This window comes from Paralichthys olivaceus, chromosome 17, assembly GCF_024713975.1.
Source record: "Paralichthys olivaceus isolate ysfri-2021 chromosome 17, ASM2471397v2, whole genome shotgun sequence".
Taxonomy (NCBI): Eukaryota; Metazoa; Chordata; class Actinopteri; order Pleuronectiformes; family Paralichthyidae; genus Paralichthys; species Paralichthys olivaceus.
The window spans coordinates 9,712,440-9,738,014 of NC_091109.1; the positions used below are offsets into that span (position 1 = coordinate 9,712,440).

The 25,575-nt window shown below is 40.6% G+C and overlaps 1 protein-coding gene across 10 annotated transcripts in view; it reads left to right on the forward strand.

The window, feature by feature from the left end:
* The window catches only part of col11a1a (collagen, type XI, alpha 1a), a 72,228-nt gene extending 54,597 nt beyond the window's left edge, over positions 1-17,631 (forward strand). For all 10 annotated transcript variants that reach the window (XM_020087721.2, XM_069512781.1, XM_020087722.2 and 7 more), the window contains 21 exons: positions 187-240; positions 322-375; positions 570-623; positions 1,139-1,192; positions 2,842-2,949; positions 3,344-3,397; positions 3,537-3,590; positions 4,513-4,566; positions 7,243-7,296; positions 8,519-8,626; positions 8,929-8,982; positions 9,373-9,426; positions 10,356-10,463; positions 11,987-12,040; positions 12,136-12,171; positions 12,274-12,327; positions 12,432-12,678; positions 13,431-13,543; positions 13,802-13,870; positions 15,544-15,777; positions 16,273-17,631. In XM_020087721.2, the coding sequence (XP_019943280.2) occupies positions 187-240; positions 322-375; positions 570-623; positions 1,139-1,192; positions 2,842-2,949; positions 3,344-3,397; positions 3,537-3,590; positions 4,513-4,566; positions 7,243-7,296; positions 8,519-8,626; positions 8,929-8,982; positions 9,373-9,426; positions 10,356-10,463; positions 11,987-12,040; positions 12,136-12,171; positions 12,274-12,327; positions 12,432-12,678; positions 13,431-13,543; positions 13,802-13,870; positions 15,544-15,777; positions 16,273-16,419 (1,818 nt within the window). In that variant the 3' untranslated portion in view covers positions 16,420-17,631. The remainder of the gene's footprint in view (positions 1-186; positions 241-321; positions 376-569; positions 624-1,138; positions 1,193-2,841; positions 2,950-3,343; positions 3,398-3,536; positions 3,591-4,512; positions 4,567-7,242; positions 7,297-8,518; positions 8,627-8,928; positions 8,983-9,372; positions 9,427-10,355; positions 10,464-11,986; positions 12,041-12,135; positions 12,172-12,273; positions 12,328-12,431; positions 12,679-13,430; positions 13,544-13,801; positions 13,871-15,543; positions 15,778-16,272) is intronic.
* The last annotated feature ends 7,944 nt before the right edge of the window (positions 17,632-25,575 follow it).

The following is a 25,575-nucleotide window of genomic DNA, read 5'->3' on the forward strand; positions in this document are numbered from 1 at the left end:
TCCAGCAATCAAATCCAGTCTCCAATTAGATCTCAAAACAGGAACAGCTGCTGTGAACGCACTTAACAGCACAAACAAATTCAGATCATTAATAACGCCATTGCTTATCCATGCAACAGCACCTTGTACTTGTAACATGATTATTTTCTTTTTTGATGACTGCTTGTTTGTTTCTCTCATCCTCAGGGGCTTCCTGGACCCCCTGGTGAGAAGGGAGAGAACGGTGATGTTGGCCCTATGGTAAGAGACACATCTGCTTCATGAGCGTCCTCTTATAATAGTGTAATGCACTTTAAATAACACTGTGTCTCTTTTCTGCAGGGCCCTCCTGGTCCCCCTGGTCCCAGAGGTCCTCAGGGTCCTAGTGGAGCTGATGTATGTATGGCTAATTGATAAAAATGTGTATTCACAAATTGTACAAATACAATCAGTTTCATGTAGGACTATGACATAATTATTGTCACATGTTTAATGGCTTTACCTCACCTATCTTATTTTGAAAACCCTGGATATAATGATTTGTCCTCTCCAAGGCAATGACTAATCTCTTTGCTTATTTCCCGCCACAGGGTCCACAAGGTCCTCCAGGCGGCGTGGGTCCCATGGGATCTGTCGGTGAGAAGGTAAGTGCCATTGCACAACAGTACACCCAGGGTGTTCTGCCTGCCTAGCATGATGCCGGGCACTGGGACTGAAATACTGCTGGCCAACCCCATCCTGCTCTCTGTTTCTGTTACTACCTGCAGTCTAATCATTTCACACGCTCAGGCATTTTGTCTGAGTTAGTGCATTGACACTATTAATGTCTGTTTTACAACACTTCCAACAAGATTCGTCCATTTTACAGCCATTTGGCAGACGGCTGCACCATAAATACTTAATGCTGTTAAAATGACTGTGGAATATGAAACATGAAAAGCTACCAACACTTTAAGAGGGCACTTGGAGTTACTGTAACTTTTAACAGCCTTGTAATCAACTACAGTTTAAGACTTGGTTTTCTCTGTTTCCTGTAGTGGTGTGTAAGGAGATTTCTTGTAGTAGATGTGACTTTAAATGCTTTGCCTGAGTGTGGAAGCTCTGTGTGTGTGAGGTTGATGGTTAATCTGTCCGGACACTGACATATTTTTAACCACAGGGTGAACAAGGTGAGGCTGGAAACCCAGGAACACCTGGAGAGCCTGGAACTGGGGTAAGTAAGCTCTGTTCTTGTGTTACTAATGTGTAAAGCTAAATATTTGTGTTCTATGCTTTACTTTCTTTATGTATTCATGCACTGGAATTTCTTCTTTTTTTTTTTTTACATCTGTTGCATCTTCCTCATATATTCTCAGTCTTTAGCATTCAACCCTAGTAGCTGTAGCTGAAAAAACATTTTGAAAAGTAATTTCTCTTCACCTTAATGTGCACACCACTAAGGTTGGCAGAATTTATGTTTGCTACAGTAAGATAGGTCACAGTATCAGCTACATCAGGTTATCCCCAGGAAAACAGTTTCTTAATGGATAGTTTTAGGCAAATATAGAACAAAATCCAATTTAACGAGACAGTGACACTGTGTATTCATCACTGAGAAAGGTCATCATATTGAGGCTGTCCACATGGCCTGCCAAATTGAATGTCTTCCCAGACTCTTAAGACATAATTACCAGGGGGAAGTGACTGGTGCTTGTGTCCTAACGAACAATGATTGCAGACACCGTGAAGCAAGTTGGCAGCAACACATCAGACACCCGCTTTGCTGAGCCTTTAGCTGTAATTTGGCCTGTTTTGATAGATCCACTGAGGCAGTAGTAAACTTCAAGTTTTGCAATTTCTCTTATATGTCATAGTTAATTATAGATTGATTAATTATTTTTTTTTAATGATTTATCATATCCACATGCTTGCATCTGTTATTGCCAGAAAGAAATTCATGACACTTTGATTGGCCTTATGTATTTTTTCTCTAAACTTTTACTAAGCACCCATCGCTCATGGCTTGACAAGCGCTGCAACCTCATTTATCATTATTGATGTACAACAGTAGATTGTAGAAGATGGCCGAGTGGCAACAGAGCCTGATTACAGACTTTTACATTGCACCCTGCTTGTTCCCTGTCAAACTGCTGGTGTCGGTTACATCTCCAATGTCAGTTTGCCATTTTAGTTTCCATCGTGAGCACAGCAACAATTTCATTTGTGATAGGATTTCTGGGTTTGTGCTACATTTACATTTAGTTTTGGAACAAACATAACTAAGAGAATAAATTAATTGAATTAGATTTACTTTGAACTATTTTTGGCTTTATTTAAGTTAATTGTTGCTGTTATATTTTTTATATTTGAGTTATAATATTTAAAGCCATACGGAGGATTTGCGAACAATGGAATCAGTAGAAAAAACTACCCCTGTTGCTGCGGTGCAATACAACACAATTTCCTATTCAAAACATCATTCATTATTTCATGCCACAAGGACAATCATATAAAACAGGAAGATATCTAAATTTTATCAGCACCAATTAGGCTACAGAGGTCAAGAAGAAATCAAAGTTTTTGACAGATTAATATGAAAATATGTCCAAATATTCATTGTAATTGGGTATTATGGATTCATTGCTTTTGAAGACAAAGCTGTGTGTTTGTATCAGCTCTGTCAACAAAACAGGAACATCATAAGAGCTTGTCGCACTGAAAAACACCTGTTGACTTTTAGGCTCATTTCACATCATTCTTGTTTTGGGACACACACTGAGATCTGACCACATGTCTGCTTTTGTCCCCTACTCTGTTAATCTGAGACTAAAAAAGGCTGCCCTCGGTGGTATTTGTGTAATAAATATGTCCCGTCCACCACAGGGACCCAAAGGTGAGAGAGGAGAGAAAGGAGAGGCTGGCCCCCCTGGAGCAGCTGGACCCGCTGGTGCCAAAGGACCTCCTGGAGACGATGGTCCAAAGGGCAACCCTGTAAGTCTGCTAAATTTGCAAAGGAGGTTTTCAGTCACACAAACTAAAACATACAGCTTTAAAGGAATTGTCCCCCACTCCCACACACACCCTGGAGGCAGGCAGCATTTTTTATCTTAGAACATATTTGAGGGCTAAAAAGCCTTTTTATTGCAGGAGATGATATTTATGCCTGCATGGTAATGGAATGCAGTGAAACCTTTTCTCATGGATTTGCAACATCATCATTAAGTCCATCAAATTGCCCTCAGTGGCTGTTACCAGGTACACCAGGACTAAATCACTGTCTAAATTACTAACCGTGCTCTTAATGCCTGGACCCAGGGAGATTAATTCTTGGCAGCGGTGCCTTGCATTTCTTTTGCTACACTCATGCATCTCATTTCTCTTAAAGGGTCCCGTTGGATTCCCTGGAGACCCTGGCCCTCCTGGAGAGGCAGGAGTTGCTGTAAGTAAATCTTTAACCAATTGTTACCCCATAAAATACCCATATGCAGTAAATTGTGGAGGTCTTTGTGTTAAATCCATGAATTAAACCAGTTATTTTTCCAGTGTCATAGTCTAACTGGCACATCTCTCTGTTGCAGGGCACTGATGGGGAACCAGGAGAGAAGGGAGAGGATGGGGAGTCCGGTCAGCCGGTAAGTTGTAATTTTTTTCAGTTTAGACTGAACAAATGATTCAATGAGAGTATATCATGTACTTATCACACTTAATTTGAGGGATGTTTTACAAAGACATAAACAGTAATCCAATTATCTTAAGAATCGGTTGTCTTTCTGTATGAACAGGTATGAATATCTCCTTTTTTGGTTTATTTTAAAATGTAGTCGTCCACAACCAGTTTATCTTCAGTAAAAGCTGTAATTATATTTAGTGAGTAAATAATTTACACTACAGCATTTTAATTTATGATATTTACCTCATTCTCTTGGGTGTGAAGTAAATGGACTTTTACTATTTGCTTTGCAGATTCATTAAGTATAATTAGAAATAATAGCCAAATGGTAATGTGCTGACCCTGTGTAAAGTGCAGAGAATCAAAACTCCCCGACATCGGGAAGATTAGCAACTGCTTTCATAGAAGCTAATGTGGATCAGAATAAGGGATTCTCATTAACATTAATGAATTTAAATTAGCTAAAGAAAAACAGAAAATCTAATGTTTACCCCATGAATGTTACATATTTGAGTTGGTGTTTGTGAAATCTGATTGCATGCTAAAACTCTAAAATGGAAAATAGTGTTTAGAAGGCAAATTAACATATGATCAGTTTCATTACTTTCTCTTTGACAAGAAAACATATACGTATATACTGTGATTATTCACTACACACAATCATGTAGTCAGCCTAAAAACTCTTCCTTGCCTTTTTAATTTTCTCAATATTTACTAATGCAAATGGTTTGAAAAATCCTTTGATTGCTTCAATTAGCTCAGAGATAATTCTATGACAGTGTCCCTGGGAGCACAGTTATTTAAGGCAGTGCAGCGTCTTATCCATCTTTGGGTTTGGGCTGAACTCTTTTGTATTAATCTTGCTTGTCCTTGCTTGTTTTCAGGGACCTCCAGGTCCATCAGGAGAAGCTGGCCCACCTGGACCACCAGGCAAGAGAGTAAGTATTAAATCCTATTTTATTTTAGTATTTGTGTGCATGCATCACCATTTGCTTCCAGCTATAAGCCAGAATTGCCCAGTTTGATGGTCTTTGTTGGCATTTCATTATTTGTAGTTGTTTGAGTTGTTTTGACATGAACTCTCTTTTTGACCAAAGCTTTTGTCATGTTGAAACCACAGCTCGATAAGTTCATGTGAAATGTTGTAGCCCTATTTTAAAAAAAAATGAAGAGTGTGTGTCTGTCTGTTGGCATTGCACACTCAGCCAGGGGACCAATATTGCACCACACAGTAACTCCTCTACAACAACTCGATCTTGCCAGTGAAGCAGGAGAGATTCATTTTTGTTAAAAACAGAGTGAGGCAAATATGGAGATTTAACGGGTTAAGGCGAAAGAAAAGCTGTCTCAAAGCCGACCGAGAGATGAACGTCAGGATGTAAAAAAATCATTAATCTGTTTTTTTACCTAGCAAGAAATAGAAAAGACTTACCAAAAACTAGCTGGGGTAAAAAGGGCCGTAGGTTCCAAACTCATTTAGGTTCTCAGCAGTGGGGAGAGAAATATAGCAAGTCTGACACACTATTGATCCATGGCTCCTTGACTGACAGCTGGAGCACAACAAAGGCATAACATGGACGTGGTTAAGTTGTTAAGAGGTTATGCGAAGAGAACAGCTGGCTTTAGGAGCGACTAACAAAAAATTGAAGCTAGAATGGCACTGGTAGAGTGCATACCTCTGCCAAGGCCTAATAATCCTCCAATGATAGCACCAAATTGCAAACAGGCATTGGTTATAAGTCCCAAAGGAAGTTGTTAAACGTTCCAGGATCCATCCCTTTGTCCAGATGTGCCCAAAAAACTAATGGGGGCTTTCTTGGTCCAAACCCCACTTGTCCAGCGAGTGTTTTAGAATTTGGTTCCGTGGTTTTTAATACCTGCTGGCAAACAAACAAAGCAACCAAGTGGTTATAGTCGGTCAGCCATTACTTCTACTTTGAGCAAACTTATCAAGGTTACAAGTGTTAAAACAGGACATAAAACTTTTAACACATTAAAAGCTGATGTGTCTTTGATGTGTCTTCACCGTACAGTTGATGATCACTGAGACACAGAGACACTGAGATATCAAAGCAGCTGCTCTTTTTTAATGCATCTGAGATGAAACATTAACATTTCTTCAATATGATATGAAAGCTCAGTCCACATAAAGATGAGCAGCTATTCTCCTGAATTTCAAAGAAAATATGAAGTGAGCGGCTGTGTTTCAAAGGAAGATTCAGCAGCACGGTCTAATGGGAGGGGAACATGTCATGCATTCTGAAACCAGGGTTTGTCGTTCTTCTAATGAATTTTGCATTCGGAGCATTTAGCATGGTATCAGCATATGTTCCAGCTAAATGGCCTCGGGATTATGATTAGGAAAAGGGCTATTTTATCACACATGGCTCTTAACCCACTTAGGAAAAAAATGAGGCCTTTATGATCTCCCACAGGCTGCTTCCCTGAATACATAATCACACAGTTTGGATTGTTTAGGGCTGGTCGCTTTGTGTGTCCTCTCAGTATTTTGTTGAACTTGCTCCAGTCCTTAATTTTCTCCTGCTCACGTCCTGATTCTGAACTAGTCATTTTTTAGCGTGGCAGCAGATTTAGTTTCATTTGATTTGATAAATGCCTTGATACTGGAAATGTATTCAACCTTGCTTCTTTAATAAAGGGAATATTGAAAAGATTATTCCTCTCATCCAGCTATAATTCTTTTTATTTTTGGTTCAGGTCGCGTCTTTTGTTAAGTTTTGGTACCCTATTTATCTTTTCTCAGTAACTGGGAGCAGTTTAATGCAATTGAGAGCATTAATGAACAGTGTCTCATACTGTTGATGCTGCAGAGCCAAAAGAAAGATGGTCTGGCAGCCTGAAGAAAACACCTGCCCCACTAGCAGCTGTATATCGTGTTGCAATTGTGCTGATCAAGAGGCTGCCTTTTCACCACCTGTAAGAGGCACGTATCAGGAGAAGATGAAAGCTCAAAGACAGACGGTGCGCTCACATTAGGGGCTCTCAGTCAGCAGCACACTGGCCGAGGATCACAAGTGGAGTTTGGATGGAGAGCGGGTTTGAAGAGGGACAAGTAGAGTTGGAGTTGAAAGAAATCATTGTAGGCCTGAAAGATCCTGACCAGAGAGAAAAGATGACCTGCCAGCTCCGGGTGTGACTGATGAAGGCTGTGTGTGTGTGTGTGTGTGTGTGTGTGTGTGTATGTGTGTGTGTGTGTGTGTGTGTGTGTGTGTGTGTATGTTTTTGTTGGCAGACAAAGGCATGTCCTATTCATTCATATAGATCTTGACATAAGTGAAGTCATACATGCTCAAGGACAATGGATTATCTTTCTTTTTCAAAGACAGCACACACCATGTATTTATCAGACAAGACAATTGTTCAAACTGAAATCTTTAAACTAAAGTAAATTGAAATGCTGTGGAGATGACCTGGCAGCTCTGCATGAAACAAACCAACATATAAACAAATCCATAATGAATAGATCTCTGCTTATTTACATCCCGGGAGTCTCTGAGATGCAGACAAAGGTCAAGATGAACATTCACTTCTACAGTTTTGTCTTATTTGATTTGTGTTGAAATGCTAACTCAGTGTCCTGTCATTCTCCTCAGGGACCTCCAGGAACTGCAGGTGCAGAGGGCAGGCAAGGAGAGAAGGGCGCTAAGGTAACATAATCAATTCATCCTTTGCACAGTTAAAGGCAGCGACTCCCTTCTGCTGCCCCCACCACCGACACCCTCACATTGTTACCCCTCTTTAATTAAAAGCAAAAAAAACCTGAAAAGTCATTTCACTTCCACCATAGATTAGATGGAAATTTATGGACGCAGCCTATTTGAGTAAAATGAAGATTCATTTGTTTCGTGCATGCAGTGTAGCTTAATTTCAAGGCCGACAAAAAGGAGATGACGCTCTTTATGTCAAGCCCTCGGGTCTTCAGAGTGACTGTGCAATTCTATTTTAGTGGGAATGAGAGCTCAGGGAAATTTTCTCCATAGTTCCGTCTTGTTCTACACAAATCTCCAGTTTTCTTCAGTTTCTAAAACTATGCATTTTTTTATGCTGCTTTGTGCACAGGCAAAATTAATTCAGATGATTAATTTCAAAATTATAATAAGCAGCTATATGCCAAAATATAGTATCTGCTTAATGTGAAAGCATTTAGACCTGTAAACACATTGCGCCTCAAACATGATAATCATCTTTCCATGATCTCTCTGGTCCGTGTGAATATTGACATTTTTCAGATTACAGTTGGTCAGCACTGGCACACTGTTTGTCTTGTGGCCATGCTGATTTTTTTCATGAACTTCTAATGTGGATGAGCAGGAACTCGTTGTCTCATTTGGTTCTTGTTTGCTTGTCCCATTTACTCGATCTGCATACAGCAAACTGTCTCAGCATAAATTAAAGCTAAGAGGAGCCCGCTGCTGAATTCTGATAAAAACATTCAGAGCTGCCGAGAGGCTCTAAAATGCTGCAGATTTCAGAAGTTGGAACTGATGTTTAATTCTGTGCAGTTACCACACATTGCAAATGATTATTATTTACAGCAGGTTTGACTGTTTCCTGCGCAGGATCTTATTAAAGTTTTTAAGTTTTTAATCCTATTTAACCAAAGTTTTTGTTAAAGACATTCATAACTTCAGGGATGTCTTGTACAATGTCCTCCATTACTGAATGTTTCCTGCCACAGTGAGAGACATGAATTTCTCAAAATGTTAGTAAAATATCAGCATCTTTGATCCGAACTTGTTAATACTACACATTAAGTGAATTCTACTGTTAAAATTACAGATTTATTCGTATTATTTCAACACCATTGGACTCCTAGGATTTTGTTTAGCCTTTATCATTCTCTCATGACACTTGTTTATCCACATACAGGGAGAGGCTGGTTCAGAGGGTCCAGCAGGTAAAACGGGACCAGTTGGGCCCCAGGGACCTTCAGGAAAGCCTGGTCCAGAGGGTCTACGTGGAATCCCTGGCCCTGTTGTAAGTCTGATCATTCCCTCTTAAATGCTACATATACATTTAGCTGCACTCTCACACACGCTGAAACTGAAGTACACACAGTGTGTGCACACATAGAAGGTCCTGCTAAGGCATGATGATGGACTTCATGGAATAATCAATACTCCCATTTGGCTTATAATTTAGTTTCACTTGTTTATTCCAGCACACTTTTTTCCCCACTTTGGGCTATTAATCATTGTGCTGAGCACAGAAAATCAATGGGAAGCCGGAGAAAATACAGCAGGCTATAATGCTCACTACAACTGAACGGCTCTTTACAGGGTGAACAAGGACTACCCGGCTCCCCAGGACAAGATGGCCCACCTGGTCCCATGGTTAGTACGCATAATCTCTCTCTCTTTCTCTCTCTCTCAGTATTTATCTATCCAACTCAAATTGTTCTCTTTAGGAGCAGATTCCTTCTCCCAGTCTTTAGTTTAAACTTCTTTAAACCTACAGTGTCAGTGTACTGAAAATGTTGCTGTTGGACAAATAAACAATCATAAACAAATGTCCTACTTATTCATGTGTGTATATATGTTTCTTCTTTTCTGTTTTTCTCCATCTCATTTTGACACTTTCATTGTCTTCCTCTCTTTCCGTTTCCTTGTCTTTATTGTCTTGTTTACTATTTCCAGCTTTTTTTCTTTGTCTTTGCCTCACACTTTCCTTGCTGCCTTTCCTCTGCAAAACTGATTTTAACTTCTGATGTTGTTGTTGTTCAGGGTCCTCCCGGTCTCCCTGGTCTCAAAGGTGATCCTGGATCTAAGGGTGAAAAGGTGAGGGTAGACCTTTTTTCTTCTTACTATTCCCCAAGTTCCACATGGGCTGAAAGATACACCTGAGAACAGTGACTGGAACCTTTGGATACTGATCTTGAGTCAAGCTTCTACAGAGTCTTCTCTGGACTTGCACACAGCCTCTGTTACATAACGCATCTTTTGGAATTACCAAGCAGAGTTAATACCAATGCAGGCTCATTTTAACATTTAGGAAACAGAATTAGTTTCTGAACAGGACTGGATATGCAGCACAATTGTGATAATAACTTTTTAAATGGTCTAATCTTTTTTTGCTGCCTTTGTCAAATTTGCAGGTGAAATATAACTGCACAGGACATTCAGACAGCACACATTACTCTATCTAAATTGCCTCCCACACACTGACATGATGGCTTGAAAGAGAACAGTTTAACAGCACACAATACAGCCCCCGTGTTGGATGTTTTTAATTCTGTCAAACCACCGGGCATGGTTGGAGCTTTCCTTTTTCAAAGTCATCATCTTTGTGATGTGAATAGAGGCGGCTGTGGCCATGGAGTTAGAGTTGTTTGGGAGTTCAATCCCTGACTCCTCCTGTCCACGAGCTACAGGGCCCAAAGACACAAGACCCAAAGCTGCTTCTGATCGCAGTTGAGATTGCATGCGTGTGTATGTTTGCAAGTGTGAATGTACAACGTTACTAAAGTGAAGTCCATTTTGCATTTCTTTAGAATGTTTTTGTTTTACTTTTTCTTTTACTGAACATTTCAATGATAAAGCCTAAGGATTTGTATTGTAATGAAATGTCCCAGTTTATAGCTTCCGTTTCATTTTTAGCTGTGACCTTGTCAGACTCTACGCAGAGGCTTTAGAGTTTGACTGCACAAAGGGACATTGCTGTAATCCTCTTTCTTCTCTGTGTGTTTACATTTGTTTCCATCCTGCAGGGTCACCCAGGTTTGATTGGTTTGATCGGACCCCCAGGAGAGCAAGGAGAGAAAGGAGACCGAGGTTTGCCCGGACCCCAAGGGTCCCCTGGTGGCAAGGGCGACGGTGTAAGTGATTGATGACTCCATTCCCACACTGTCCCTCCACCTCTTGCCATCTTTTCAGCTCCTTTGCCTTTTTACTTGGTCTTGCTATGGTCATTTGCTGTTGACTGAACCCCATGTGGTGCAATTGAGTTGTGCAGTGCAGTGCACATCTGCTCCCTCAGCATATTCACAGAAAGCAAACATTCTGTTTGTTCTAGCTTTTGACAGAGGGGATTATTCATTCAAATTGCTCTAATGCAGATGAAGCTTAAAAACATGGCTCTGAGGTATCTTGTTCTGAACTATTCACTTCCTTACTTATTTATTTTTTTATTGTTTATTTTTGAGAAACTTAGTGGATCGAATTGTAATTATTTCTATTTTTCCACTGTCGGCAGGTGTCCAACCTTTTTCTTTAAATATTCCCTGTTGTCCAGTGAGCAGTGCTATAACAGCTACTACTACATGACAGTGTTGAAAGAAGGTTAAACCTCAGTCTCGACAGAGCACTGATGACAGCCTTCATCCATTTTTAAATAAACATTGCAGAATGAGTGAATCTCTGTCCTGCTGTGTCCTCAGCCTGCCCTGACACAATGATTTAAGGTGATTGGCTGGATGAAGTATTTTGGGATTAATCCTCATGAAACTGTAATGTCACTTTTTGTCAGAGCACCAAAAGGGTTTCAAAAAGTTTTCAAGCAGTTAAAGTAGGCAGTCTGTTGTTATGCCTCCATTTATGTTTTCGGATTGTCCGTCCCTCTGTTTGTTGTAAGATATTTCAGAAAGATTTTCTACAAATCTGATGCAAGGATGAACTGATTACATTTTGGTGGTCAAAGGTCAAAGGTGACTGTGACCTCACACACCAGTTTTTGAAAATTGGTGACACAAAACACTCATCTTACTGGAGGGACAAAAAGTCATGATCATGATCATCATTGTTCTTGCCTCCCTACACTGCCTCCCTGTTTTATTTTCATTTCTCTCTTTTATGGCCTTAAACGGTCTCCCTCCCAAATACTTTTTAGATTTATTGACCTGCTGTGTACCCTCTCGATAACGGAGCCCTGCTGGTTACTACCAGATCACAGCTTGACTAAGGGTGACTAAGGGTGACTAAGGGTGACCCAGCTTTTGATTTATACTCATCCTATTTCATGGATCTTATCTATTTTATTGTTTCTAATTTTGTCTGCTTATATTTGTCTAACATCTTATCTGGAGAAGACGTAAATGTAAACTGCATCTTGACTTGTTCGCGGGGGCAAACAACCACGAGGTGATAATTCTAGTTTAACTTTATTTTCTGACAAAATCTAACCATGAGAGTATGAACTGCTGAGTTCAAGGAAACAAGGGCAGAGCCTCAAGCCTTTCTTTAATGGCTAAAATGACATTCTCTCTATCTCAATGAATAAATAATTCATCTGTTCTGTCCCCTGCCATCATATCTCTTTTTATTCAAGCATCATAATAATCTTTTGTCTCCAATGTTTCTCTGATGTATATTTGACTCCAGATTTTGTCTCATTGTGCAATAGGGTATCGGTGGATCTGCCGGTCCTCTCGGCCCCCCGGGTCCCCCTGGTCTACCTGTGAGTCTTTTCCTCATTCTCTCACTCATTTAGATTCCACTCCACTGATAAAATGACTTTGCTAAATTGCTGTGCTTTTGTCCTGTCTAATGCAGGGTCCTCAAGGTCCCAAGGGAGCCAAGGGTTCCTCCGTGAGTAGAATCATTGTCTTTTTGAAGGTGTTCTGTTACTGTGATAATACGGGTTGATGTGAAATCCACCCCGCATAATATTTTCATTCATGTCTCACCCAGGGTCCTGCTGGTCAAAAAGGAGACACTGGTACAGTTGGTCCTCCTGGTCCTCCTGTGAGTATTCATTACTCGTCATAGTATCACTGTGCAAACTTTCCCTCTCCTCAGTCTCATCTTGTATCAGATCTTAAACATTATTTTGCATCACGATTCTGTAGGGCCCACCTGGTGAGGTGATTCAGCCGCTGCCCATCCAGTCACCTAAGAAGACAAAGCGCTCGACTGACATGCAGTCAGACGCTGCAGGCACCATCATGGACTACGGTGAGGGCATGGAGGACATCTTTGGCTCACTCAACAACCTCAAACAGGACATTGAACGCATGAAGTACCCCATGGGCACGCAAAACAACCCCGCCAGAACATGCAAAGATCTGCAGCTGTGCCACCCAGAGTTCCCTGATGGTAAGTTGAATCAAAACAGGAGAGGTTTTAGCTTGTTTATTAGTATGAAAACATTTTTGTTTCTTTCTGGTATAAATCATAAAGTCAGTGGGGAGGGGCTTGATCATACATACACTAAAGTTTAGACATTTTCCAGAGGGGCTGGATATGAGAACACAAATATAGGAGCTGTATTCTCTGGACTTTAACTGCCAGCCCCCTGGTAAAATGTCTGTAAAATGTCTGAGTGAGCCCATGTGAGAATACAGCGGGGAAAATGTCCATAAAAGTCACTCAGAGTGAAAAAACAACAAAAAGATTACAACCATCTCAGGATGAAAAATAGTGTAGAACATTCCAAATTCAAGAGCTTTTGGTGACCAGCACGGATGCTAGTGTCACTGTGCTGTCAACAAAAACACATGATTTTAAATGTCCATTTTCGTAAATATCTGCCAACTGTTGACACTCAGTATTATGTGTAGTTTTTAAAACTTCTGATTGCTTAGTCCTGCAACAGGCAAAGCAAAGCAATGAAGCTGGTAAGCAAAAGCTGGTACATAATTATGGATTGGTTAAGTTTGTTTTCTCAAAGCAATTCAAAATTTGTTGCTCATTGTTTCGGGTATAATAATAATAATAAATTACTTTTCAGCAGAAAAATCCACATCAGATCAAGGAATCCAACACACTTCTCTTTGACATGAAGCTTAAAGCCATTTTCTGTGACATCAGTAGAACAGGGTGTTTGAGTGTTTCTTGGTTCTCCTCAGGCGAATACTGGATTGATCCAAACCAAGGCTGCTCGGGGGATTCCTTCAAAGTCTACTGTAACTTCACCGCCGGGGGCGAAAGCTGCATCTATCCAGATAAGAAGTCCAATGGAGTAAGTGACTCTGGGTTTGCATACACTAGATACATAACTGCCTCTTTCTAAAAGAACTCATCACAGAGAAGACAAAGGGATTATTTGCTTCAGAGCTGAGCTTGATGACATTTGCTTTGTTGCAACAACAACAACCAAAAGCAAAATTTGTATGGTTCCCTTGAGGCTGCGCTTTAAAAAAAACAAGTGTTTTCATATTTGGTGCATGATTCATAATAAAAAATGTCTGCCACTAATATCCTTGCTTTGTTTCTACAGGTCAGAATATCTTCATGGCCCAAAGAACTTCCTGGGTCATGGTTCAGTGAATTTAAGCGTGGAAAAATAGTAAGTCATCTTTTTTTTCTCCCTCTCTCATCCTCCTTCTCCTTCATTCAGAGGTCTAGTAAATGATGGACCCCCAAACCCTCCACCCCTATATTTCCTGCTCTCTCCTATACCTGTGCAGGGACTCTGCAAAATGCCAAACAGCTTCTAATAGTATCAAATGGCAGCACCACCCATGAAATTGTGGGGGAGTGACACAAAGTTGCTCCCCATGAAGAGCCACCTAATGGTTTGAGTGTGTTCACACATTCATTATAGACAGAGCCAGAACAGAGAGAGTTTCAGTGCACGATTGGTTTTTAGTTAAATAATCCACCTCCTTTTGAACCACTGCCCCATTTTCAGTCATTGCAGGCACATTACAATTCTTAGACCGTTCCATATAAAGAACAAAGCATTAAATAAAACATTGCAGAGGATTGGAGCAGAATACCTCAGCAGTTCAGCGTTCCGGCAGTCAGCCCTCACTCTGCCCTTGAACAGTTTCTCTGCAAACATGTGCTGCTGCTTCTTTCTGTCGGGAATGAAAGATGCATGTTTGTCGTGCTCCATCAGACAGTTGTCACGCTGATGTAAAAAGAAGGACGTCATACAGCTTTGTGGGATGAACAGTACAGCTCTCCTCCTCTCCATTCTCTGAACTGAGGGTGCTTTCAATGCACACGTACACACAAGGTTCACATAAAGTTGGTGTCAATATCAGGGTCATCAGAGATGTAGAGATCTTGGTTATCCAGTATCAAACATTGTAGGAGAACTGAACAGGGTGGGAAAGTCAAGATTTATTCAACTGAGAATCAAGTTGTCAAACTACTGCAAAGTGCAAGTGTACATACTAATACACAAACTAGAGTGTGCATATCCAACACAGAACCCCCGACCGGTCGAGAAGGTCTGGGCAGGGTGTGGACAAAGATTTTGAAATTATATTTGGGATCGGTTACATTGGCTGGGCTATCATAACATCTAAATCTACTTGATGTTTTGAGCTGCACTGCCTGTAATCGGCAAGAACACTGGGTTCGGTTCGAACTGTCGAGTTCAGGTCAAACTTGGTTATTTGTCCCTCGGGCTCATTTGGGTTCAAAGAGAAAATTGCGTAACGAGCTGCACTCCAATACTCACACATACTTTAACAGTTTTTCTGTTGTTCAAACTCTCACACATCAGTATGTCCTGTCCTCTTCATTGTGCATTAACATTTTAAAGAAGACTCTAAATTGAATGTAGTAATGAGATAACGTTGACCATGATAGAATGAAAGAACTAATTACTAAGACTAATTTATTCTTCTGTGTAAGTCCTAATGTGCCAGTGTCTCCTCCTGCTGCTCTGCTGTGTGAAGGTTGACGAGACGCTTGAATCAGACGTCATTAGACCTGACTGTTTTAGTAATTGTGAGCCGAGAGGACGGTTGTGCTGACAGTTCCTTTAGTAATGTTTTAAGTAACCGTGACAAAGTGACTGGTGTTGCCTTGCAAAAGCTGTGTGAATCAGATGGTCACTATATATGATAACTGGCTAAATTACTTTACGTTTATGAAATCATTGCTTTGTTACATACACATATTTTATTATGAGGTCTCACTCATCCTTCGTATTTGACATCTGTTTCTTTTATTTCTCCAATGTGGATGTTTGCTTCATATTTTTACTCTCTGTCTCTCTTTCAGCTTTCCTATGTTGACGCAGACGGAAACTCAATCAACATGGTGCAGATGACCTTCCTCAGACTACTGACGGCCTCAGCCAGGCAAAACTTCACCTACAGCTGCCACCAGTCTGTGGCGTGGCACGACGCCACCAGCAACAGCTACAACAAGGCGCTGCGTTTCCTGGGCGCCAACGACGAGGAGATGTCCTACGACAACAACCCTTACATCAAGGCCATCTCAGACGGATGCGCGGTAAGCCCCGTTCATAGATCCTGTTTGTCTAGAAGAGCAGGGAGGGATTGAGCTCAGACTGTTTCCAGCATTGTTCAAAGTGAATGAGTTTGTTACTGTCTACACTTTTTGCTGTCAGGTTTGTTTCAGGTTATATTTTTTGGATGAGTTAACCTCGTTATTGGGAGGTTTTAAGAAAAAAAGAAATGCATTTAGAAATCAAGAAAAGAGACACATTTGTCCCTGTGGTATTTCAAATAAAAGTTGAATAGTTGTAAGTGTCTCATCGATTTGCAACTTTCTTATCAGAAGTGTTATTCCTTCAATGAAATCACATTAGTTTTGCATCAAGGAGCAGTGAAGTGCTGTGATTTGAAAGCTTCTGTTATGGAAAGGACTGACGTAAAGACCAGCAGTTCACAGTTTTGTGTAGTCAGAAATGTGAGTTTGTGTATTTTTTCCTGGATGTGCTCTTCTCATTGTTTGCTTTCTCCCTCTGTGTCTCTGTTGTTGCAGACGAGGAAGGGCTACGGAAAGACTGTGATGGAGATTAATACTCCCAAAATCGATCAGGTTCCGATCGTCGATGTCATGTTGACTGACTTTGGGGACCCTAACCAGAAGTTTGGGTTTGAAGTTGGGCCCGTCTGCTTCCTTGGCTAAATAAAAATGAAAAAAAGAGGAAAAAAAAGGACTTGATGGGGTCAGCAAAGAAAGTCAAGTTGAGACGTTTTGGGTACCACCAAACCCCATTTCTAGCCCCCCACCCTTTTCTATGCCACATGCAAGTTTTGAATAAGAGATGGTGTAGCAAACATGTCTTTCCATGTATGTACGTGTAAACCCAGGAAAATACTTGTTGCCCTTGTAGGGCTCGAACCACATGACTTAACCACGTTACGGAGAAAAGGTGAAGGACATCAGAACGCGTGGCAGAGGAGGGTGAATCGGAGGTAACCAAGAGAGGGGGTCAGGCGACACGAGGGGACACGGACCTCCTCTCTGGATCTCCCGGTGCTGTATGAAAACGACTACAATGGTGCTTGTTCAAAACACACAAAAGTATAAAGAGGTGCTAAGAAAGAAGGTGTATTTTGATAATTATAAAAAAAAACTGTAATTATTATTTTGTACAATACTGTTATTTCTGAATCCACTTTCAAAACTTGCATGTGTATCAGATTCTGCTTCTGGCTCTTTAATTTCAATGTTGGCTCAAAGATTTACAGTGTAAGTTAAAGACATCACACAATCAAATATATTTCTAAAGGTATTTGTTATTGTTCAACACATAACTGTGTATACCTGTCACGAAGGAAATAAAGTGAGCATTCAAACAATTCCCCACTGCTAAATTAGACTGTATGCCCTTTGTATATATTAACAGTCCAAAGCTTGAGGATATTTGCTGTTTCGCCCTTGTGACCAGAGGCGAAACAACCGGAAGTATCACACCAGCATGCGTACGGCAACATCTCCCACTAATGTTGCGATCCTATGCTAGTAGGAAGCAACCATGGCATTCATCCTTTCCTTTATTTAATTCTATTTGTTGTTTTTTTCTGTTTTGTTTTCTGACAGGCTTTTTATTTTGGTTGTATACCTCAAACTTTCTTGATAACCTTTAAAATGCAAGGATGCTATGCCCTGTATATACCTTGGTTAAACAATTAAGTTTATATATTTTGGGTGGGGATTTATTTTTTTTTTTAAAGAGAGAGAAAAATACATTACCTGTTAAACATCCACTGTTCAAATCCTTCTATGAATGCAATGAGAAGCCCTTTAGGTGACCCATTTTTGTAACTAAAATGAGAAAATGTTTTAATGTGCTTTTTATAGTTCATTTAAATATTAAAAACTGGATTCAGTGAACTTAATGTCTCTATGGTTTGTGTGAGATGACGTTGGGGCGGTAGATCAAACTACTGTAAATTTCAAATGCTTTAAAATTGAGGATGTGTTAATTCGAGTCTCTGGGCCAGTGCTGTTCCATCTCTCTTGAATCCAATAAAGTACAATCTTACAGTTATTTGCTTTTCATTCTGGGTACATGAATGGAAACATAAAGAATGATGACAAAAATGTCTTCTTTTCCTTATAAGAGGAAGAATAGAAAAAAATCACTCTACTCTGTCACTGGTGCCATATATATATATATATATATATATATATCTACTGTATCTGAGTGTAATACATGTCTGTTCAAAAACCACACTCACTCACACACAGCCATTCACCAAAGTTTTGTTTTAAATGAGAATAGAGGGAAACACTGAGGCTCACTCCAGTAATCTCAGCATGTGTGTGACAGAGACAACTGTGAATTATTTTCAATGACAAAAGTCTTTTCTGCAAAACCTGAATTACAATAGTTAAAGTAGAACTAGGCCTGTAAGTGTTTGCTTTGTTTGCAGCGTATAAAGCAGAGATGTGTATGAGAGAGCATTGTATAATTTGAAATGTATGGTAATTTTCTTCGGCTATGAGGGGGGTGTGATACCACTCTGACACGTGTTCAGTAAATAGTACCAATTCAGGGGACGATTGTATCACAGTGGCGTGACGAGGCCGTCCCCTTTCAGAAAATACGTCCATTCATCAGGAGGATCCTTCTCAGGCCAACCTATCCCAGAATTAATTGCACTTTATTTACTAACTGACTCAAATAGATAATGGCGACTGCAATGAGATCAAAATGTCTGATGCTTACATCCTGTGCATAAAACGTTCTTGTTGTGTCCAACTGCAGCTCTGTTGCTAGGCGACAGCGATATGAGTGTGGGACAAGCTGGTGACAAGAATCATGGAAATTCTGCGTAGACCAGAGCATATGAAATTGTGACACAGCGACAATGTAGCCTAAACGCTTAGCATTAAAACTGGAGCAGCACCACTAGAGGTCACTGATACACATATGGCTCTTTAAAACCATACAAAAAACCTTTGTATAGGACAATTCAATGGTTTGTTGCAGGTTTACCGGTGGTTGGTCCCTAAAAGGTCCTGCTCATGTTCGTCTCAGACGATTGAGTCACGCAAAGGACCATTAATTGCAAATGGTAGAAGAGGCTCTTCTCTTTGAAGGAGGTTTCAAAGTGCAGAGCTCATCCTGCTTAATAAATACTTAAATGAAAATTGACCTTGGTGAATTCAACAAAACAAAAACACCACATATGAGCTCAGGAGGACAGAATATTGATTAGTCATTTTCTTCCTTAAAATTCAAAGAGGAAAGAGAAGCTGCAGCATAGTTGTAAAAGGATCAGAGTTAGAAATAATTAGCAACAACCAGCCCAGTTGAGGTAAACACGGTTTGCTGTAAAATTTCAATGGATTTGTTCTGAAAGTGAAAATGTGATACAGATTTCACATTGTGTTAAACTTTTACACACACACACACACGCAAGCACACTCACACAAACACACGCATACACACACACACACACACACATGCACGTACACAAACAAACACATTCCGTATCAGCAGGTTGTATATCTGCTCCCAGACAAGATAGTCTGGTGCATAATAATAATGAATTATTGGATCCAGTCCTTCTCCCAAGCTAAGCTGAGGTAAGCAGCTGTCGCCATGTGATCATACTCTTCAGATATTAGATCTGAACAATTGAGTTTTGGCAAGAAAGCCTAAACTGTTCCTTTACTTCTTTAAACTATGTCAATGAATTTATCCTGTGTTTTAAATTCCATTTCAACAATACACATTGTTGCAGCCACATCATTGTAATTTTCTGTCTCTTTAAAAATTAAGGGAGAAAAGCAAAAAAACAAGACAAATTAATTATTCACTATTCGTTCTTCCTGTCTCCTTGAAACAAATGTCAACGTAGGCCCGCGTCACTTCAACAATCACTGACCACGGTGAAACCTTTTACTTTCTCCTCGAAGAGCGCAAAAGGAATCCACATAATAACAACTGACAAGTGTGTGCGGAGCGGCAGAAGAAGTGGGCTTTGTATTCTCTTTTTATCTGCCTTTCTATGGGGAGGAGGTCTTTGTGGAGAGGCCAACCAAAGCGAATACTCATGTGGAACCACACACAAGGAAAAACATCAAGAAACACTCCCCGTGGCTTCAGAGGAGTATTCAGCTCCCGCAGTCTTTTTATGCTTTCAACTCACTTTTGAGTCCTTTGACAAATACTGTGTTTGTCTCAGGAGATTACTCACATCCTTAATGGCTTTTTACACATTCAAGACGCTCTCTTTATTTAAATGAAGCAATCAACATTACATGAGCTGTTGTGAGAGATCATAGTAATAATCTCCCATATTACCATATTAATAAGTGTCACTTTGGTTCCTAACTGACAAAACACAATAGCCATTTGAATATCCACTTTTAAGAGCATTTACATTTGCTGTTGTAAACACTGTGTGGTCCTTCGTGGTGTTCTTCACATTTTAGGCCAAAACAACCACCAACCAAAGCTGTGTCCCAATGTCCTTTGGAGGACACACTCTGAGCGGTCAATATAGGGGGCGGAGACCACGAATGCTGAAAACAGAGATGCTCTGAGGATTTTCATGATTGCCACCTTTTTACTTTCACTAAAGCAACAACGCTGCAATTGGACAAAATAAAGAAGTTTTAATGCCCGATGAGACACAGCTTAAAACATCAGACCATCACTGCCCTGTATGACATGACAGCTGAGAGGATCGGAGAAGAAATACCACAACTGTCCGTCAACAACAAAAAGCAACCCCTACTTTAAAATGTCAAGAGGCAGAAACCCACGATGAGATTCACACGTCGAGAGATTTACATTTTTATTACATTGCTGTCCCTGTGTGGCTACCATCCAGGTCACACTGGCTTTAAACAACTACACTTTTATATATGCAGTTTATACATTACAGTTACTGTTGCTATTGGTGTGCAGTATGTAAATAATTACAGGGACGATGACATCCAGGGAATATTTAATTTTTAGAAAAATGCCATGTTACACCAACATAAAAGTGGACGGCAAATTGCTCCTTGGTTCCTCTGGATCAGAGGATGTGAAGAGATTACGCAGCAGCCATGGAGCACAGAATGACTTCAGAGTCACACATTGGCCTTTAAGAGAAGCTGAGATACTCATCTGAGACAGGGGAGCTGCAATCTTCCATTTGGAGACACTAAAGAAGGTTTAAACTCACTTTAAATCACCTTGACCTACAGCAAGCAGGTTTCTTTTAATCTCATGTCAAAAGTAATTTTACAAAATCATAAAAAAAACAATTTAGTAGAAGCCATTCAGTAAAAGTGTGTTTGTTGTAAGTTCCTCAGGTAAACTATTTCAGAGGGTTGGGGCCCTGACAGGCATCTACATACGTGCCTGCCCCCCCGGGACCCTCCTACGATAAGCAGTATGGATGATGGATGGACCTTTCTACAATCTCCCCCAAACTATGACGTAATATATATTGTATTCTTCATTATTCTAACATACAACATAATAGTGTTTTTCCAATTAGTGAAAAAGAGAGGCTGGAAAAACAGCCTAAATGTCAGCAAATACAATACACACAGCCAAGAGCGCTTAACGTCTGGGGGTTTATGTCTCACTGGGCATATGGAAAAATTAATTAAATGTTTCTGTTGCTCAATTATCATAATTTCATTTTCAAGAAGAACAAGAATAATGCTCTTCATGATGTTCCACAAATAAATGCAATTTAGTTAAAAGGGCTTTAATTGAATATATTTCTAAGACTTGGGAGTTGTCACAGTCTCAGTCACAATAGTGGCCAGGATCAGTCGATGGCTGCAGCTGCTCTGGTTCACATGAGGCCCAGCAGCAGCCGAGAGGAGGCTCCCACTCAGCTTTAATCCAATCTAACTTCTCTGGTGACAATCGATATCAAATTGTGATGCTGCTGGCCGGAGCCTGAGAGTAGCTGGAGACACACAGGATGTTTGTCACAATGCAACGAGTGGCTTTTTAATGTCTTATTCAAACTTCTAGTAGAGTTTTAACTTCTATAATGGGCGCGCATGCATGCACGCATGAAGGCACACGCACACGCACACGCACACGCACACACACACACTCAATAAAACATAAAATAAAAAGCCCTCTCATATGCACTGATGTACAGTATCCATCTCCTAGCGCCACGTTTTATATCTTCCATATACTTTTTAGATCACCTTTGCTGCAGAACACATACAGCAGGGACCCTCTCTGCATGACAGATGGCTTATCAGCATCTGTCATCTTTACTATTCCTATAGGTCTGGCCGAGTGCATTAAACATGCAGGCAGAGCGCATGGTCAGCACAAATGGAGCTGGTGGCAATCAAAGCACGATCCACAAGGCTTAGGCTCCACACACTTCTCAGAAAAGGGAGCCTGGGAAACCTGCTCAATACACTGACCGCATGGCTGGGAAACATGGGAACTTCGCTTCTTAACTCCCTTGACTTGACAACTATGTCACAGTCACAACAATACTTTACCAAAAGCTGTGTGGATTTAATAAGCCATTTCTGAGATGCCAAGAAGGACCCCCTGCAGCCTGATGATGCTGTATTGTGAGCCAGAGAGATGATTTCCTTCCATAACAACTTACAATTACATGTGTACATAACTGCCATGTTTCTGCTGTGGGACTGTACAGAATATCTGCTATTCAGACTCTTGTCACTCTCTGTCCTCTGATCAGAGAACAGCTTTAATGTCACCCTGAACAGACAACTGAAAAGGAGGTAGAGCAGTTATTTATATACTTCTGACAATATTCGTAACAAGTTGAAATGTCCTGCTGTCAAAGACACTGCTTTTGTTTTTTAAATATTCTCATCACATACTGGAAGCTTCAGCTGCAACAGGATGGAGCAAACATCAAACACAAAAGTATGTGGGATTTTCATGGATTTAAGTGGATATGCATTTTTCAGTACAACATTTTACTCCCTCAGTACATCAGCAATTTGCAACATGCTGAGGTTCAGTTTTAAATGGAAATGATATTTAGTTTTCTGAAAGCATAAACCTTCAGATAAGAAACTGTATTGAAGAGAAGATTGAGTTGAATCGTGAGCGTTTATGAGAATCTGTTGCTCACTGAATTTTGATCAATATCCATTCACATTCCATTCCAGATCAATAGCTTTTGTGTAGTTGGTGTTCTTGTTATATTTAACATGCACATTACACATGTGGTACATTTCACTAATTTCACCTCCAATAATCAAAATGTTATAATAACATTTTGATTATTGGAGGTTGTGCATCATCCAGTCCGGTATATGAATTAGTACAGGTGGGGAGGACTGGACTATAGACTTTAAATAAAGATGGACATCTTGTCTCCACTTTCTGCCACTAACCAGAAATGAAGCCAAAGCTTCACAGAGATGAACAATCAAAACCAGAGCCGTCGTACACCACCTATACTGAACTTTTTAAACAGTATTTAATGTTGTGATGCTCTCATCGAAATGTCTGAAGGTTAGTTTACATAAAAACTTGGTAAGGAGAAGTTGTGTCCTGGAGGCAGAACGTTCTAGCGTAAACTCCATTTGCATCAAATAAAAAAAGACGCCTTACTTTAAAGACTGGAAAGAGATTCCAGTCTTTGTGCTAAACGACGCTGACCAGCTGGTCTCAGCAGATTGATATGTGACAAATATTCTTCGCTGCACCACCACGATGACTTCTTGAGTCTCTGCTGATATGACCTCTCATAAAACCACAACTATCGTTTTTACACTTGAGACATTTGCACAGATTAATAGTTTCTGCCCCCTCTGTCAGTCTCTGTGCTGAGCTGAGCTAACATCTCCTCTAGCTCTAGCTAATGTTAATGGTAGACTGAGAATATTTCCCAAGGTTTTTCAAGGGTATACTTAAACAATTATAGTTACCTGATTGTTAATAGATGATATCGTCTTTTTCTGCAGAACACTGTCAAGTAATATTAATATCCCAGTGGCTGCAGGGGTAATAATAAGATAGATTGTGACTGTCAGCAGTGAGTGTGAAGGGGTTTTCTGAATCCTCTGTCGTAGACAAAGTGGACTCCAGGCATCAGTCACCCGCAAAACATCCTTGGTCATGAATGATTCAGCAGAAAAAATTACTCTCCTGTGGTACTTGTGAACCACTAGCTAGTGTACACAGCCCTGTTCTGTGTTTGCCTTTCAATATCCTCCAGAGGACTTCAAGGCCACGTTTAAGAGTGGGGATATAGAAGCGTGAGGGGGTGATCAGAGACGCACTCCAAGTGATTGTGAACGGGCCCTGAGGCACATGCCAAGCTTCCTCTCATTAGAAAACCTGAGAGTGTCAACAGCACAATCCACCAGGGCCCGAAACAAAGCTCACGCCTCGCTGTGCTTCAAAGACACGCTCTGATTTGAATAAGTTCAGATGAGCCCCCCACTCTACACTCTCTCCCATCCGGTGGGTGAGGTGTATCGAGGCCGCGCAGGGGAATGAATCCTGAGCAGGACAGCAGGCTCTGTGACCTCCCAACCAATAAATCCTATCGTGCACATCCACCCGGGAGCCAGTGAGCCGCTGCGCTCTTAAATAGCAGGTAAAGGGACAAGCGTGAAGATTGTGTTTACAAGCCAAGGACAAGGGAGGCAAATCTCACAGGGCGGGGAGATGGTGCAGAATAGATCTTCGCAGCACCTGTTAAAACATTTAACAGGTATACTTTTCAAAAGCCATTTCTTCACTTGAAGGTGGTGAGAGCAGATCCTGGGGGAGATGGAAGCAGAGGAGGGGGAAGAGTAGTGGGCAACACAAGCAGGGGATAGCTGTCCATGTTCACGTTCAATAAATCAAGTTGGAATGGGGATAACATCCAACAAATCTGACTGTGGGGAAAAGCAGCATAAACTGACAAAGTGTAATAATAGTGCTTTGGTTAAAATGGCAAGCTTGTTACGGACACCGCGTGTCACTCGCTGCACAACTGATTGGCTCCCTGTAAAATTCAGAATAGAATTCCTGTCCTCACATACAAAACCCCAAACAATCAGGCCCCTTCACGTATCAAAGAGCTCATAACACCTTATTGTCCAAACTGATCACTTTGCTCCCACAACACAGGTCCTCTTGTGGGTCCTTGAATCTGTAAGAGTAGAATGGGAGAGCATTTAGCTACCAGGCTCCTCTCCTGTGGAACCAGTTAGTTCTGGATCAGATGAGTCCGGAACCATCCCTTAGTCATACTGTTATAGGTCTAGACTGCTGGGGAAACTCCCATCATGCACTGAGCACTTCTCCCCTTCCTTCTTTCTTTCTGCCCCCACTTTTATTTTTTTACTACACTTCACCAACTTTGTGTTTTTCCATCCCATAGTCTCTCTCTCTTTATTCTTTGAATTGTTGCTGCCATTATTATAATTGAATTGATTGTGTGAAGCAAGTGTTCTGTGAAAATGCTGCGGCTGGTGGGATGAGCAATAATCACTGTCTGTGTGTGTGTGTGTGTGTGTGTGTGTGTGTGTGTGTGTGTGTGTGGACATTCCATTTCCCAATTTTGTTGCTCTCTTGGTTTTAAGATTTCATCAGTAAATTCTTTCTGAGCAGTGAAACTTATTTCTGGTTTGTTTGATTTTACATTTTAACATCCCTGTTTTCCAGCTCAGTAATCTTACACACTTTCATGTCAATGTTTACAAGCTTGTTAATGAGTTATGAGTCTTATATATGTTCACATTCTGCACATTAACATCTGCTTCAACTGTTATAATTTGCGCCCCAGTCTGAAGGATTCTTTCATTTGTAGGTGTTGAGGATTCCTCTCATATAGCTATGCTGCTCGGTGGCAGAGGCCCTGTCCACACTAT